We start from the raw sequence: 16,304 nt of genomic DNA, 5'->3' as shown, positions 1-16,304 counted from the left end.
CAGGTGAGTCAATTTCTGTCATTCAATGCTACCTAACATTTTATGTTCAGTTTTAATTGGTTTCGAATAGTCTATTTACCCCTTTGGCCTCTCCTGGTAAACTGTGTTATGCCTGGATGGATTTGCTTAACTTGAATGCAGGGGGTTGGTTTTGCAGCAGTGGACTTTTGGATTTGTTTTGTTGTTTGTTCATTTGTTTTACAAATGTAATACTTCTGTGCTGCTTGGAGATGGAAATAAAACATACTTTGTGAGACTCCTCATCAGCAGTATTCAGAATAGTTAAAATAGGAAATATTTCTAGAGTATTTTTTGGAGGGATAATACAGCACTTGTGCTGGTTAGTGAAACCAAGCTTAACAAATTAATTCCTAGTCAACCTACTCATCTGCATACATCAGTAGGCTTGGCTATATGTCTGTATCTCAACTATACACTTGCTCTGTACATATAACAGTTTATTCTTTAATTCTGTAAAGTCTGACACCACACTTTGATTTTGTCTTTTTTGTTCCCTAAGACAGAAACAGCATAGGAGAAAATCTTTGGCCTGTGTCCTACCTAATGCATTTATCACTAGAAGGGAGGTATATGTATTTATTCATTCATTATTTATACATGTACTTCTGTATAGCTCTTCTATCTCTGTTGTTGGAAAAGCTGAAATTTTAGCATCAGAACCTTTGACACAGTAATATTCAGCCTTTAGATTTCATAATGAGTTCAACTGGCCCAGCTCCATATGTAGAGAGTGTGTTATTCAGAAGCAGAATTTAACTGTACAGGTAAGGGAAGCAAAGCTTTTATGGTCACAGGTTGTACAGGGTTTAATACTGGCTGTGCTGGTGTGAAGCATTCTCTGTTCACTCTTCTGTGCTATGTTTCTAAATATCCTATTGTAACACCAGTGGTCTGAAAAGTCAGTGTTGATTTGAATGAGATGACAGCACCAGTATTCCTCAAGACACAAAACTTCCATTTTCAGTGAGGTGAAACTACAAAGTCTGTTTTGCATAACTAGTTCCCACCTCTTGCTGTGGGACTCAAGGACTATTTTCTTTTTTTTCTTTTTTTTTTTGGCAGGTAGTGGTGAAGAAACCACCCCACTATGGGTGTTTTTGAAGTTTAATGTAATACACTACTTTCAAAATTCTACAGCATCTGATTTCTCTCCAGAATCCACAAAATGGCAGCAATGTGTTAACTTTCCCAACAAGAGAACAGGAAGAATGTTGTAAATTCTTCCTATAAACACTCTGATTGTTGGTATTACTAAGTGTCAACATTCTTACTAATGACAGCATTGGAATTTTACTAAACTAATGTATCTCAAGACAAAGGATAAAAGTTCAGGAATTATGTTGAGTCATTCAGTACATTAATGGGTGACCTCATATTCTGGTATCAATAGATCAGCCTCTGACTGCAACATGATCTTCTCATCTTAGTGGGAAAGCTTTCCTGCTCCAGCATCGCTGCCGTCACAGTTTGGTTTTGTGTTGCAAAGCAAGTCTGACGAGTTCAGCTGATGCACAGCTTTTTGGAATACTTTGAGACACAAGTCAGTGGTACCTGGCAGTGTAGTAACTGCATTCTAGTAAATGATGGGAAATTAATAAGTTTTTCTCCCTCCTTATTTTGGTATTTTCACAGATTGGGATAGGTGAAATAGATTTTCACATCCCATTTTTATACAGGTATGCTAAGACAATCACTTAGGAAGACAGACTGGTTTTTACAGCATTCAGGCAAAATACTGAAACTCGATGCAAGACAAAATAAGAACAGATCACTGCATTACTCTGCAGTTGGGTGTGAAGAAGCCTATTTAGAAAACCGGATGGACTCAAGCTGGAAAAAAATTGGAAGAAGAAGTAGCAGAGGATTTAAATCAGGTGAGATTACAAGTGCTTTGGAAGATTCTACTGGGGATTCCAAGTTGCCATCTCTTTTCAATCTCTATTAATCTTTTTACCCCATGCACTGACATGACCCTTTATTCAACCTAGGCTTGGATGACTTCTGTGCTACCTTCCAGGAAAGGACTGTTTTTTGCAGATTTCTCTCTTACTCATTTTGAAAAAAGATTAAATCCTCCCTCTGATCAGGCATACAAGCATGCTAAAAGTGAAGCCACTTCATGCTCTTGGCCAAACAAAGAACAAAAATACCCACAATAAGCAAAAGCAGATGGCTTCAGTGGCAGGAAATGAATGAGCCAGACTGCAGGTAAAATGGTTCTCTGAACACATTGTGAAGGTTTGTAATGACAGGTTTTTTGTTATCTGGGGCCTCCCCACAGGAGGCCAGATGTCTTCTGTTGTGAAAGGAGATAGATAGAGATGTTCTTCCTTTTCCTCCCCCTTTAACTTATGGCTGTTTAAGTTACTGCTAATGGAAGTGGAAGCCTGTTTTCCCCCTTACTCTCTGATGTTTTTGGAAACAGAAGAGATAGTTAGTGAAGGGGCATTCTGATACGAAAGAGAAGGCCCAGAACTGGTCTTTACCTCCCCATGACCCTCGTTTTACAGAACAGGGAAGTCAGTGCTGCTAATTGCACTTTAAAGGATTAACCACTTGATCACTTTCATTTGGTGGAACAAAGCTATTCTGTAGTCTCAAAGCTGCAAAAATGTATCACCAATACTGAAACATTTTCAATGTGAGGTGGATGACTTGGTTGATTTGGCTTCTTGTAACTGTACTGAAATTAAATGGGGGATTTAAATATTTTTACAGAGGGAAGAGCAGGAGATGGGAGAGAAGGGGGAACTACAGCTGCTCAGACAGAAAAGATTTGCAGCAGAAGTGACAATAACCACCTACCTGCCCTCATAAAAGGTTATCACAGGAATACCAACAGGCTATAATTAATTATGGATATTGGATGTGCTTCTGTCACTTGGTATAAGAATGACTCTTACATTACTGGAAGAAAAATAATCTGAACCTGATTCCTGGACATAGTGTTCCAGATTTAAAAATCTCCTGTACATTCATTTCACCTGAGAATTAAAATTAATTTACTTTTGGAATAGGTTCTTAATTCCTATTGTTCAAACAAAGTGAGATACACTAAACTTAAATTTGGAAACCATTTTTAACCTTATGAAGCTATTTTCCAAAAGTAACAAAGAACAGCTTATATAAGCTTTTATCTGACCTCTGCTGCTTAAATAAAAAAACATGTTTTCAGGGAAATATGTCTTGGAAGTCACTCCCCCTTCCCCCCTCCCAGATTTTTCTCTCTGGTTCTTGTAAAACATTAGGTCAGTGGGTTCATTTTATTTCTGTTTGCTTAAAGTGGGTGAAAGTTTCCTTCTCAATCTATTATACTTGTATGATTTTTTAAAAAATATTACAGCAATCTTTGTTTAAGAAATACAGGAACAGATGGAAATGTCAAAAGACTATCAAAATTCATACCAAAGGAAATAGCATTAATCATTGTAAAAAGCCAAAATAACCTCTCAATAGCAATAAGAACCAAATGAATAAGAAATGTGTTGTTTCAATAGCACTGAGACACGACTGCTGATTTTTCTCATTGCCTGGCACATGAACTCACAATATACTTAACAGCTGTGCCACTATATAGATGTATATTTAAGAACAATCTTTCTCATTCTGACTTCAAGCCTGGGTTTCTCAGGGTGCTGTTCCAGTCCCTGCACACTTCATGTGCACTCATGTAATTTAACAAGCATTTCTTTTTGCAAATGGGGGAGATGTGTTTTGGGTGTCCACTGAAATACATTTTTGTATGCATTCACTTGTGCAGATAAACATACAAATCTGAAGATAAGTATGATTTGCAGAGAAAGTGTATGTGTGTTTTGTATTTTAAACAATATTAACTTTGATTTTAATATCCTGAAGCATTAAAAAACTTTTCAGTTGTTTGAGCCTGTATGGATTGCTGTGGAAGTGTAAAAATATTTTCAGGGCACTACTTTTGTGTTCCCCCAGGTGTGAGGGTGCCCTCCTGCAGGTGTGCTGCAGGTGATAATTTAGCCAGATTTGTTGAGGAAAACATGTAACAAAAACTTTAGAATTTTTGTTTAACAAATTAACTCATTATAATTTTTCAATCTGCATAATTTCAACAAGATTCAGTTTTTAAAGTAATGCTTTTTTAGAGTATTCAGAAATATTTATCCATCTTATATTGTACCTCTAGGAAAACATTTTTTTCTGTAATTTTCACCAAGATGATTTTTTTGGGGTAGAACACCCTAGTATGATATCAATATATTTGTATAATTCTGCTTGTAAAGATACATAACAAAAATAATATAAAATAGCACAACTAAATACATTTATTTGAAGTTGTCTAAAATTATCCCAGAAGTAGAGAAGAATCAGTATACATCAGTATGTGAATGTAATATATAAATAATGCATGATATTACGATATTTAAAGAGATGCTCTTTTCCATTATTAGAACAATTTTCCAGAATTGGTCTTGAAAGTACATACTTTCTATTCTGTTCAGTTACCGTGACCTTTTGTTTTGCATTGGCACCCCCCACTCCCCAGTTCAAGACGTTTTTGCTGTCATGAAAGTGAAATCTAGATTACTGGGTAACACACAAAGAAAACACCTGAAACAAAGTATTAATAATAAAAACCTAGCGTGCTAATTTGTTTTTACAGTTAGACAGATGGCTCCTTATGGCCAGAGGGGCAGGGCACTCCCATCTCCATACTCCCATGGAGATGAGCATTCTAGGTCTGCAGGTTCAAACACTACAACATTTAGCAAAGCATAATTGTGCTCAAGTAATTAGTTCTAATCGGGCTGATCATCCAAGTAGTTCTACAACCTCAACAGTGCAGGACATGATGTGTGCAGCTTACTTCTGGACAAATGCTATAGCCACTCTTAAGAGTACAATCTCTTTCCACATTTCAGTTAGATAAAAATCATTACATTTGTGCAATGTATCATTACAAAAGAAACACAACACAGTGTAGCTTAACTTACCTACAGGCATCTTATTCTTTTCCTGCACAACACCTGGCATTTTTAATCAATGTGTACATAAATGAAAAGAAAAAAAGCAGATTATCATATTGTCCTTTGTAGTTCTCTTTCAAAACCTCCTGGTGGTAGTCCACAAGGAAATAATAAATGGCTTCTATTGTGGAAAGGTATGAATCTGGCTTTCCCTTCTGATGACGCCAAAAGCAAGTTTTCCTTGTCTTCAACTCAATTTGTAACAATCCTGTCATGAAAAAAGATGACATAGATTAGACACTGTGGATTGGTGAATGGAATGCCAAAGAAGTCTTGTTTTCTCACTTTGCCGCTAGCCTGCTAAGATGCCTGCATGCAAATAATTTCTCTTCCTGTACCTCCATTTTTCATCTGTAAAATGGAGGCAATACTTTTACCTGCCATTGTAGACCACTTTGAAATTTGAAAAAGTGCTTTAAATTCTAGGTTACACTTAAAATTTCATAGGCAGTCCTTTCATTCATATGGCCTCATTAGCCCTCAATAAACTGCAGTCTCTCTCGAGGGGGAAGAGTGAAACCCACACCTAAAAAGACTTATCAGTGTTCATAAAATTTATTAATAAACTTAATCTTTTGCAAAGCTAATACCTTTGTAGTGTGAAACAGAATCCCTCCAGCTGTTAATTTTGCTGAACTCTAAGGAGTATTTGCTAAGAGCAGACACTTTTCATTTATGCTTATTAAGTAACTGTCATCTCACTGGGATTACTCAGAAGTAAGTATGACAGAATCTGGCCATCAATATTATTAGAAACAAAAAGCATTCCCAGTTGAGATTAAAAAAATAAATTTGATCTCTGTATGGCATATGAAGACCTTTTATCTACTGTAGTCTCTGCGACTGTTTTATTATTCAGGTGAATTTTACACACATATCTTGATTTTTAATTTTTTTTTTACATTTAAGATGCACAAACCTAATAAAAATTAAAACCACCTTTTTAAACAGGGTGGACAGTTGTTTTTTAAAGAATAGCCTATGCACCTGTCAAATGATACCAGGATCAGACTGTAAAATTATCTTTTTCTAAATGTTAAAATCAGATTCTAAGTGTTTGTCATGGGATGGTTTAGTACAGGCAATAGAGCCATAATAACAAAATAGTCTAAGAATTGCTTGGAAGTTGTGGACAGAGAAGTTTCAATAAGGTCCAAATTCAGGAGCACAAACTGATTTATAGCCCAGCAGTTGTAATACTATACTTTTTTAACTTCAAACTATGTTTAATTATTTCTAGTGTAATTGCAAGATCAATTTAGTTGTTTACTTTGCAGTTAGTAATGTATGATATCATGCAAAGTAAAAGAAATCTCTTCTACAGTGTTTTTTTAAAAAAACCAAGCAGGAGATTGCATCAGTGAATTTAAATGTTATTGTTGGCATTTTGGAACTAAAAGCTCAAAATAATGTAGTGTAACTATTACCTCTAGTAACCCTATACCTGTGTATTCAAAATAGTAATAGGAAACTTCTTTCCCTTAAGAGGCTTAAACTTGAACTCTCAAATGTGACCAAAGTAAAAACTTTCATCAAATTCAGTGATGTATCCACACTGAAAGAAGTGAACTAAATGTAGGGGAGGTTTTAAGAAAAAAATATTAGATGGGGTTAAGGGCTACAGTTGACCGAGCATGTTTCTATTATCTGTATCTATACAGCCAAACAAACATTGATTTCCTTAGTGTTGTAGTTGCTTTTTTAGCAACTATATACTTTGAGCTCTTTAGGAGTGTTTCTATGAATGTGAGATCAAGTGAAATGGAAATACAGCTACCTTTAAATCTGTTTAGATAATGTAACCAAAGTTTCCTTAGTGAAGCCATTCTTCTGTGTGTCTTACAGCAGACAATACCTTTGAGAGAGTTCTTTCACCTTAAGCCTCCATTTTTTCCTGATATACTAGATCCTATTACTACAGTATAGTCCCTCTTCTCCCTCCCCTATAATAATCAAATGCTCAGACCTGCAATATCCTGTATTGATTATATTTGGTCACTGCTGTTACATCTAAGAGAAGATTCTAAGTTCTTATCAACAAGATGTATCTAAGTTGTAAAGTCTACATGTGCTGAAGCCTGTTGCTTACTTTGAACCTTCCATTCCCATTTTGTCCCTGTAGTTTGTATATTGAACTGGGAGATTCACTAGTTCAATACTAGTGCTGAAAATTTTAAGAAATTAGTAATTATGGTTGGTACCTATGGTAGCTAGTAAGAGTTCCCACTCTTACTAATTTGCCTATTGTTATTGTGATTATACTGTTATTTTCCTAAAGAGGCAACAGCTTAAAAATGCTTTTTTAGGCAGGAATTCTGCTCCTTTCCAGATCTTATAGATTCTCAAGTTTTATGAGTAACTTAAGGATTCTGGCTGAGGAAGAAGGGGTTTACATGCCTTGGATTCACCTTGCCTTTGCTCTGGTCGCCTGAATCATGTCAACATATCTTATTTTAGAAAGAATGTGGGAACTCATTACAGAACTCCCACCTTTTCTTTGCATCATACCCCTGTGTATGATTTTGAGGGAAGAAAGATGAAAACATGAAAAAAGGGTAGGAGATCTGTCAGACAAAGAGGATGACAGGAGTTTGCCTTAGAGAACATCAAGTTACTGCTCTCAAATGTCCTATCTGTGCACAGGCAAAGGCTATAATTTTTTCTGGAAATGAATCAAGCACAGAAACCTTAAAAAACCAAACTACTAAAGCAGATGTGTGATTCAGCCTTGAACAAGAGAAGGAATAAGCTAATAAGACATTTGGCTGATACAAAGCGGATCAAACTTACAGGAAAAAATACTGAAGCAATCTGTTTCTGTAACAACCATGTTGATGTTGCCAATAAGTTTAATTACTCATATGAGAAAGTAATAATTAACATTAGATGCAACTGTTTCCTTTCTGATCTAGTGATCACTTTTAATGAAGTAATCAATCCTAGACATTACCAGCTTTCAAATATTTCCTGTCTAACACAACTGATTTAGTTTTGCTTTCCAAAGATATATTACACCACTTTTCCAAGATACAGAAGTATTTTTTGGCCCAAGTTTTCTATGCTATTGTTTTTTTTTTTTTTAAGATTGATGTACTCATTTGCTTTTTCTTGTAGTACAATTAGCTAAATTTACTCTCTACATCATAAATGAAGACTTACAAAACACAAAGCTTTTCTTAAAGTTTTCTTGGCTTTCCACCAGTGTTTCCTGTAACCTCATCTTTCTGACTAAGTACAGCAATTACTTTTTATTTGGAATTATGAATGCTCCTTTTTGAACTTTCATATGAGGAATACTTTATTTGTAGTTGAACTGAAAAATGACAACAGTTCTCTTTTTCAAGTGTGTACAACATAAAAATTTCATAAGTTTGTGACAAAAGAAACTTTGCTCCATTCATCATGGAAGGCAAAACTGCAATCTTTAAAAGGAGCACTAATACAACTTGTGTCCTTTATGACAGGCACTAAGGAAAACAATGAATGCACAGTTATTCCTTCTGTATGGAGGGTAACATTCTCTCCTGAGTGTGGATAAGAGGGAGTGCATGACACTAGTCACACCTTACAGCAATCCAGAAAGCTGCTCAGGGAAACAGAGGACTGGAACACAAATGGAAAAGGTAAGTTCTAGAAAGGTGGGAAGAGCCCACCAGATCAGCATTTACAGGGAGTAACTGGAAACCATTCTTCAATAACTCCAAAGTAACAACAGTAATTAATTTTGGACTGATATACTGCATAAGCTTCCATAGAAATCTTCAGTTCCCCTGGCTGCCTGTTACTTTTCTCAAATTCATCTTTTACAAATAAGTTCCAAATGCTTTACAGTAACTTGCAACATGCAATTACTCTAATCTTTACAGTAATACTTAAATTTATTGGATAGAGTATGTTTTCTGTTAAACTAAATACTTAGTAACAGGACTTTAATTAGCCAATACATTATCCTAACATGTGGGATTCTTTAATAAATTGACTAGACAGCAAAGCAACATTAATCTTGCATTTAAGAAGTCTGTGGAATTCCTTGTAAGGTCCATTGCAAAGCAGGCACAAGTGGTTATATATATCACATGCAAACTTGATAGCCTGCCTCCCAGCTAAGTGCACTCTCTTTACTAATGCAAGTATTTGCAGACTCCTTTTTATCTCAAAGGAAATTATCTTTTGTGGTTTTATTTAGAAAACTGTACACTTCTTTTAATGACCCTAACACAAAAACCCTTTGCAGAATTACAAGGTTTTGCTTTCACAGATGGGAGGGTGTGGAGGGCAAGCAGGCATTCCCCTTTTGTCTGCAAAGTAGTGAGGTCATTGAAACGGCCATGAAACAGTATTACTAGAAAAAGAAACCAAGCCATGACATCCTTGCTTTATCTCCTAGATCCCTCTTTCATCTTCTAGTGGTCTGTCTGCCACTAGTGTGTACAAAAGTTCTCCCCTGGGTCTCCTGATAAAGCAGATAGTAACCTGCAAAGGGAATCTTTCTGACTTCCTTCGGAGATCAATCAAAACACTGTTCTATTGTCTAACATGACAGCTTCAATTCTGTGAGATGGAGGAACTTTCTTCCAATAGGGAAGTGAGAGAAATAAATGTAAACACTTTCTTAATACTAGCTTTTCCACTTTGCAAAACAAATATGATGTGAAAAGTAGTGGGAGCCTTTGCCTCAGGAAGTCTTCTACAGCACTGAAACAGCTGTTGAATCTTTCATGTGTACTCAGATACAGGGTAAGCTATAACTTACACTATGCTCAGCTCTGTTATATAGACATGCATTTCCCTTAATCATTTCTGTAGCAATCACATCTCAATATAAATTTTTTTTTACCTTGAAGTCGTTCATCAGTTATTATTTTGTTAGTTTGATTCCAGGTACTGTCAATGAATATTATTTTCTTCAATCTAGTGCCTTGATTCCTGTTGCCTGAGATGCATTCATTTGGATTTTTTTCTTCTTTAGGTTCTATTTTTGCTTGCTTAAGAAATGGCTCTTTGGAGCAGTCGTCATCTCTATCATAAACACCTTTCTTATTGTATTTTTGAAGATGGAAAGCAATGTCTTTTACTGAAACTGAATTGGGGCCAGGAAATATAAGTGCTATCTAAAAGAAAAGAAAGAAATGTGTCAACAGAACTGAATAAAACACCAGGAATTTTTAATTAAAAAATAGAAATTTTCTGTCCCCACTCACAAACTAATACTAAAGTCAGGGTAAGACAAAATAGTATATCCTAAAAATATTCTATTATCTAAAAGGATAAAATATTATGTTAAAATATTGAAGACTAGAGATCTTTAATTAAATGTCACCTCTATGCCTCTACTACCAACTCAAGTATTTCTGTAAAAAAGGTTTTTCAGCCAAGACATTGGTGTCAGCACTGATGAAGTTAAAATTTCACTTATCATTTCAGTATATGGGGCAGGAAAACCATAAAGAATAGTTTCTAATTCCATTCACAAATTTTAGATCAGAAGAAATAATTTCTTCTGCCCTTATGTCTATTTGGAGGACAGTCTCTAACCACTGTACATCTGTAGGCTCAAGCTATGGAGAGCAAGATGGGATGGACTGGACTGTGTGCTTTCCTCCTGCTACCCCCCAGCAGAACCACTGCAGGAGCAAATGCAGAAGATCCCTCTGCATCTCCCCACAGCACACAGCCCTGCTATCTAGATAGAATTTCTTACTTCATGTCTTTTGTCTTCATATTCTGGAATGCAAGGGTATTTATAAATTGTAACATCATCAGGTGCCAGGAGCTTAGCATGCACAGCAGTGCTTTTGCCATCTGTTTCATTTGGGTGTTTAATAATGTCAATCTTCAAAGGTAACTACAGTGAGAAAGAAAGAAAAAGAAATAAGTAATATTTGTGATTATATGGGCACAAAGTTGTACAAAAATGTATGCAAAATCCAGGAGAAATCCCTATGGGTATGTAATTAAGACATATTTGAATTTTTTTACAGTATTTTTGTTTTAATATTTTAATATTTTTGTGTTGTTTAGAACTGAACTACAGACAAGTGAGGAGAAGCATGTGTTACGTTGTCTCAGTTCGTGTAAATACCAAAGTGTGCAAAGAAGGCAGTTTGGAATGCTGCAGCAGTGCTGTGGTAAAACCTTCTAGAAAGAGTATCAATAAGGTAAATAAGATATGCTCTTGATTTGAGCAATACAATGGTCCTAAATATAAATTTCCAAAGTGCATGATTCTTTCAAAGTAGAGTGACTTTAGAATGCATTTTATTTCCTAGTTGATTTTGCAAAATGTCTCTCAGGCTCCTTTGATTGTTTCTCCAAGTACTGAAGGCATTACACTTTTCATTCTTTGTATTTTAAGGGTGGTTATCAGAATTACACAACCATGACATTTACAAGTGTCCTTTAGCTCACATTTTATGCAAAATTCACTGTTGGTTATGGACTAATCATATTTTTTGTTCACACTATACTCTGTTCTGGCCAGAGTTAATAGAAACTGAAGAATGAAGGTATGAGCACTGTAGAGAAACTTTAAAGAACTGAGAACATAGTAATTCACAAGAGAAGCTGACTGACTTCTCATCTAGTAGATAAATAAATGTTTATGTGAGGACTGGAACACTGTCAAGTGTTTGCACATGTAAATTCCTCAAAAAAGAATAATAATTTTATCTAACTGTAGTTTATCCATATTTATAGTTGTGTTAAAGATGAATGTCCATAAAGAAAGAATTGGAAAGCAAAGAGTGAGAGACTGACTGTTCTCTGTCACCTGTAACTAAAAGGCACAAGAATATTATTTAAAAAAACAACGTAAGAAACATTAACCTTCACAGTCGGAATTTCTTTGGTAGGAACAGTTTCAACAGGAACAAAGCATGTGTAACAATAAAACATCCTTGAGCTACTGCAGCGGGGGCATTTTGATCTCCCACTCTTTTTTGCCTTCTCAAGTACTTCTTGTGATGCCAACTGTAGTTGCTGAAGTGGGTTATCTTGAAGCGATGACAGACTCTGCAGTTCTGAGCTTTCCAAACATTCAGTGTTTATTTTTGGTTCTTGAGAGTTTTCTTCATTTAAAAGTGTAGATGAATTTAAAGACATGGTTAGCTGAAACAGACAATATGTTGTAGCTGTTAAATAAAAATATACTATTAACTATTTTATTGGAAATTACTCTGTACTATCCTATTTTGAAAAAAAAAAAACAACAAAACACTAATCAAAGAAGGTATTTGCCTTATATAATAAAATAATCTGATTCAGGTGTTACAGCACCAAGAACTCCAAACAGATTTCAGGAGAGAAACAGCCAGAAGGAACTTGAGATATCTATCCTTAACGCCCATAGGAGCACATTCATCATTTTACCAAGAAAAGTTATCCCACTTACTTAACTCTTGCAGAATTGTATTTTTTTTTCTATTGGTAGGATCAGTGTCTAAAAGCTTGCAGAGGGTAAAACACCATTTACCTGGATGAGCAGTCCCATTAGTCTTCAGCATGACTACTGACAATGAATTAAATGTTTACAGGTCGGAAATCCATAAAAGAAAAGATAATTGTAGAAATTCAGATCTCTATCCTGGCACTTGTGTGTGAGGAAACCAAACAACCTGAATGAAATCCCCACTGACAGAACTTTGTGAGATAAACAGAATCTTCCAGGAGCAAGGCTTGAAGCTGAAAAATTAGTCTCAAGAGCTAAAGCACAGCTTTGGTGCTCCATATACCAGATGGTAAGTGCTGACACAGTCTAGACTCATTCTGCAAGTTTATATTTATATAATAACATTGATGGATTGTTTTCAGGCTTTCTTCAGGACACGTTGTCTCTCCCTCTGCAGCTGGCATAACATTTTCACCCTTTACTCTGTATGTATCAGAAATGTGACTCTGTGCCCATCCCTGATGCAGACAGAATTAGTTTTGCTGTGTGCAGAAGCTCATGGACACAATCAGTTTTGGAGAAGCCCCTCCTGACTAGATAAACTCAGGGTTCTCTCTGGTGTTCAAAGCAGGCCCCAGCCTGCAGTAGTTACAAATCACCTTTTGCACTGTGTGCTGCATCACTTAAAATGAAAAAAGTCTTTCTCAGTATTTACTTTCAGCTAATTGAGGTTTACTTTTTCATGTCAGGGATCACGCCTGTGAAATGATGTAATAGAACAGTCATGTTTAACAAAAACAAACAAACAATAATTCCTAAGATGTGATCCAAAATTAATTGTTTAAATAAAACCAAGTGTAATTTAATTGAAAAATTACAAAACCCAAACCAGCTAACTTAAAAAAAAATAATTATAAAATTAATACCAGAAAAATTAGTTATTTTCTGGTAAAAATAAGTACTCATGCCTGCTATGATACCCCTCCCCTGCCAACAAGCTCCAACTGTTGAAAGGTCAAGAATGTCCCCCAAATCTAATGTGCATACAGATTTTATAGTGCATTCTCTGAGATAAAGCAAATTTACATCTGGGATTAACCCATGCTATTATCAGGTTTCCTCAAGAAGCAAGGAGAGCCAAAGGCCCTGTAATCTGACATGCATTCCCAGCCTGCAAACTGATTCTTTTCAGTATAATGTCTCATGACACTGCGGTGTTCAAATATGACACCCCAAAGAATTTTCATTGTTGATACTAACAAGATATGCTGCTCTCAGGGCACAGGAAAACCTTTGCGGTCTCAAAATAACAGCTGTTAAAAAAGTTTCAGTAATATACATTCAGGATACTTTAAAAGGACAGCAAAGGAGTTTAAGTAACTTGTTTGATCCAAATCTCGATTCAGACAGAAAATTTTAAGACGGTAAAGAACAAGTCCATCTACACCTAATCTCCAAAACCCAGGTCAGTCACTGCCGCTGGAGAATGCCCTCCGCATCCCACCTGCACTTCTGAGACAACTCGACCCTCGGGCTTGGTGTGAAGCTCACCAGGTAGCAGAGAGCGGGCTGGCCTCGCCGCCTGCCCGCTGCTGGCCCGGGGCTGCCGGCCGCGCCTCACAGCCCCGGGGCTTTCTGTGGCGAGACGGGCCAAGGGCAGCCTGGAGCGGGCGCTGGGAAAGGCCGCACCGTCCGCTGCTGTTGCGTCGTCTGGCAGAAAATCACGAAGCAGTTCTCTCTGCCGGGGCGGCACCCAAAGGCCCCAACCCCCGCGGGGACACCGAGGCCTCCTGAGGGCGGAAAGTCGCCTCCGACCGCGGGCCGGCCCCGCGCCGAGCTCCCTCCTTTCCCCCACCCCTGCGGCCTCGACGCCTTCCCGGCGGGGAGATCCGCTCCGCGCCGCTGCTCACCCGCTCGCCTCGGCTGCAACCCCGGGCCGGCAGTGGCTGCCCCGGGCCGGCGGTGGCTGCCGCGGGCCGGCAGTGGCTGCCGCGAGCAGGCCGGCCCTCCTGCGGCCCTCACGGCGCGCGGAACGAAAGTGCCGGGCTCGGCAGCCGCGGGGAGGCGGGGGCCGGAAGAGCGTGCCCGGGAGAGCGCGGGTCGGCGGGGAACGGTTGCTAGGGGCCCTTAGCGACGGCACGCGCGGGCCCGCAGGCAGCGCGTGCCACCCGCGGCCGCCTGACAGAGCCAGGCGAGAGGCGGGCGGGCTGGGAGACCCACCGACCGACCCACCGACCCACCGACCAGCTGCCGCAGCTCCTCCTCCCCGCACACCCCCTGGCCGGCTGCAGCTCGGAGTCACCCGCCGGCACAGGAGGATGGCTCAGCCTGAGCGCAGAGGTTTTTACACGTTTTGTGTCACAAAACCCCGAAGGGAAACCAGATCCTGTTACCTGCAGGGGAGAAACCCGCCCTCTTCAGCTTGTTTCCCCACCGGGTTTTCCCAGCCCCTGCCAAGTGCCCCCGGGCCTCGCTCTCCTTCAGGCTGTTCCTCCGCGGGAGGTGCTGCCGCCCCCAAGTCCCTCAGAAGGACCTGGGGAGGTGGCTTGGCGTGCGAGGCTGAAGGTTTTGTTTCACTCCCTTGTTAGCTACAGGAAAGCCAGATCTCTTAGATTACATTACCTGTGTTTTCTCCCCCCACATAGTAGTGTCCTTACCGCACATACCTGTGGTTAACACCAAGGGCTGGAAGAACAGTGTTACCGTAATTCTTTCTTGTTGTTCTGCATCTTTCTCTAACTAGGACATGGGATCTTTTCCATGAAATTCCTTGGCCTGGTTGAAGATGCTGTTCTACAGTAGCATTTACCCAATATTTAGTGTTCAGTAACTGCATTTTTAGGTTGAAGTAACTATGCTTAAACACTAATTTTGGTATGGAGACTATTTCTCTCAATGAAATAAAGTCTGTGATATATTAGTTGTAATAGCCTCAGGGGAAGAAGTTTACATTGTAGGCAGATTTTATGCCAAACTTTGATCTCAGTTACACCCCCAAAACCTCACTGACTTCAGTGGTATTGCATTCAGTTGCAGAGGATTTCTACCAGCATTCTGTTGTTATTTGTTTTGTTTTGACTTGATCAATTTTTCATGCTAGCAATAGTAAGAAAAAAGGCTAAATTTCACCATCTGTATTTTTTTATCTCCTTAAGCTGTGACAATACATCTTGATGTGCAGTAGTTAACTATGGAGGAATAACAAAATGTTTCTTGAATACAAAAAAGACTTATTATAAGAGTCCCTAAAATATTTCTTGCCAAACTTAATTATAGTAGGCTTTACAAAGTGTACTATCTTTTACTTTATTTGAATTATTTCTTTGAGTGCTTAATCCAGAACTAGTTGTTTGGGAGCAAAGAGAGCCTGCTTATTATTTAAAAGCAGGCTGTGATATCTCAATACCCTTTTGTATACTTTTATTCTATACAGATATTTGCACAAAAGCTATGGTATTAACAAAGCCATTGTTAGGAATAGTTGCCATATGATTTTTGGTTTGGGTTTTTAATTTCATGATTTACTAAAATTTTTTTTTTTTTTTTCAAATCAGTATTGCTCACACTTAGTTTCTGCTCAGATGTAGCAATGTAAAATTTGAGTTTTTAATTATACTCAGAATATATACTGATTGATTTCAGTAAGACTTCTAATCTGCAACCTTCAAATTTCTTTCAACTTCTAAACACTACACAAAAACGATGTATGGAAGAAGAGAGCAGATTTGCTCTGTTTGATTCCAATCTGGTGACTGGACATTCACTTTTTCTTCAGTATGTATTTAAGAAGTACATAAATAACAATAATATAAATACTGTGTATAGAGTTACTGAGAGGAAAAGGGAAGTTCTGCCTTTATGATTGTGTCCTTATGTATTGTTCACATTTTTAGCAT

At 37.9% G+C, this 16,304-nt stretch overlaps 1 protein-coding gene across 2 annotated transcripts; it reads right to left on the bottom strand.

The window, feature by feature from the left end:
- Positions 1–4,296: 4,296 nt before the first annotated feature.
- DTWD1 (DTW domain containing 1) lies at positions 4,297–14,430 on the bottom strand. Of its 2 annotated transcripts, none has more exons than XM_051628534.1 (5): positions 14,319–14,430; positions 11,847–12,128; positions 10,723–10,866; positions 9,859–10,132; positions 4,297–5,229 (listed from the first exon to the last, which is right to left on the bottom strand). In XM_051628534.1, exons 2-5 carry the CDS (start codon positions 12,120–12,122, stop codon positions 5,000–5,002), a joined length of 924 nt encoding a protein of 307 aa, XP_051484494.1. In that variant the 5' UTR covers positions 12,123–12,128; positions 14,319–14,430; the 3' UTR covers positions 4,297–4,999. The 2 variants fall into 2 exon arrangements, with proteins under 2 accessions (XP_051484494.1, XP_051484495.1); XM_051628535.1 differs by lacking the exon at positions 14,319–14,430 and adding an exon at positions 13,960–14,051.
- Positions 14,431–16,304: the final 1,874 nt, after the last annotated feature.

The sequence above is a fragment of the Apus apus genome, chromosome 10 (genome assembly GCF_020740795.1).
Source record: "Apus apus isolate bApuApu2 chromosome 10, bApuApu2.pri.cur, whole genome shotgun sequence".
NCBI lineage: Eukaryota > Metazoa > Chordata > Aves > Apodiformes > Apodidae > Apus > Apus apus.
This window is presented reverse-complemented; position numbering and strand designations above follow the sequence as displayed.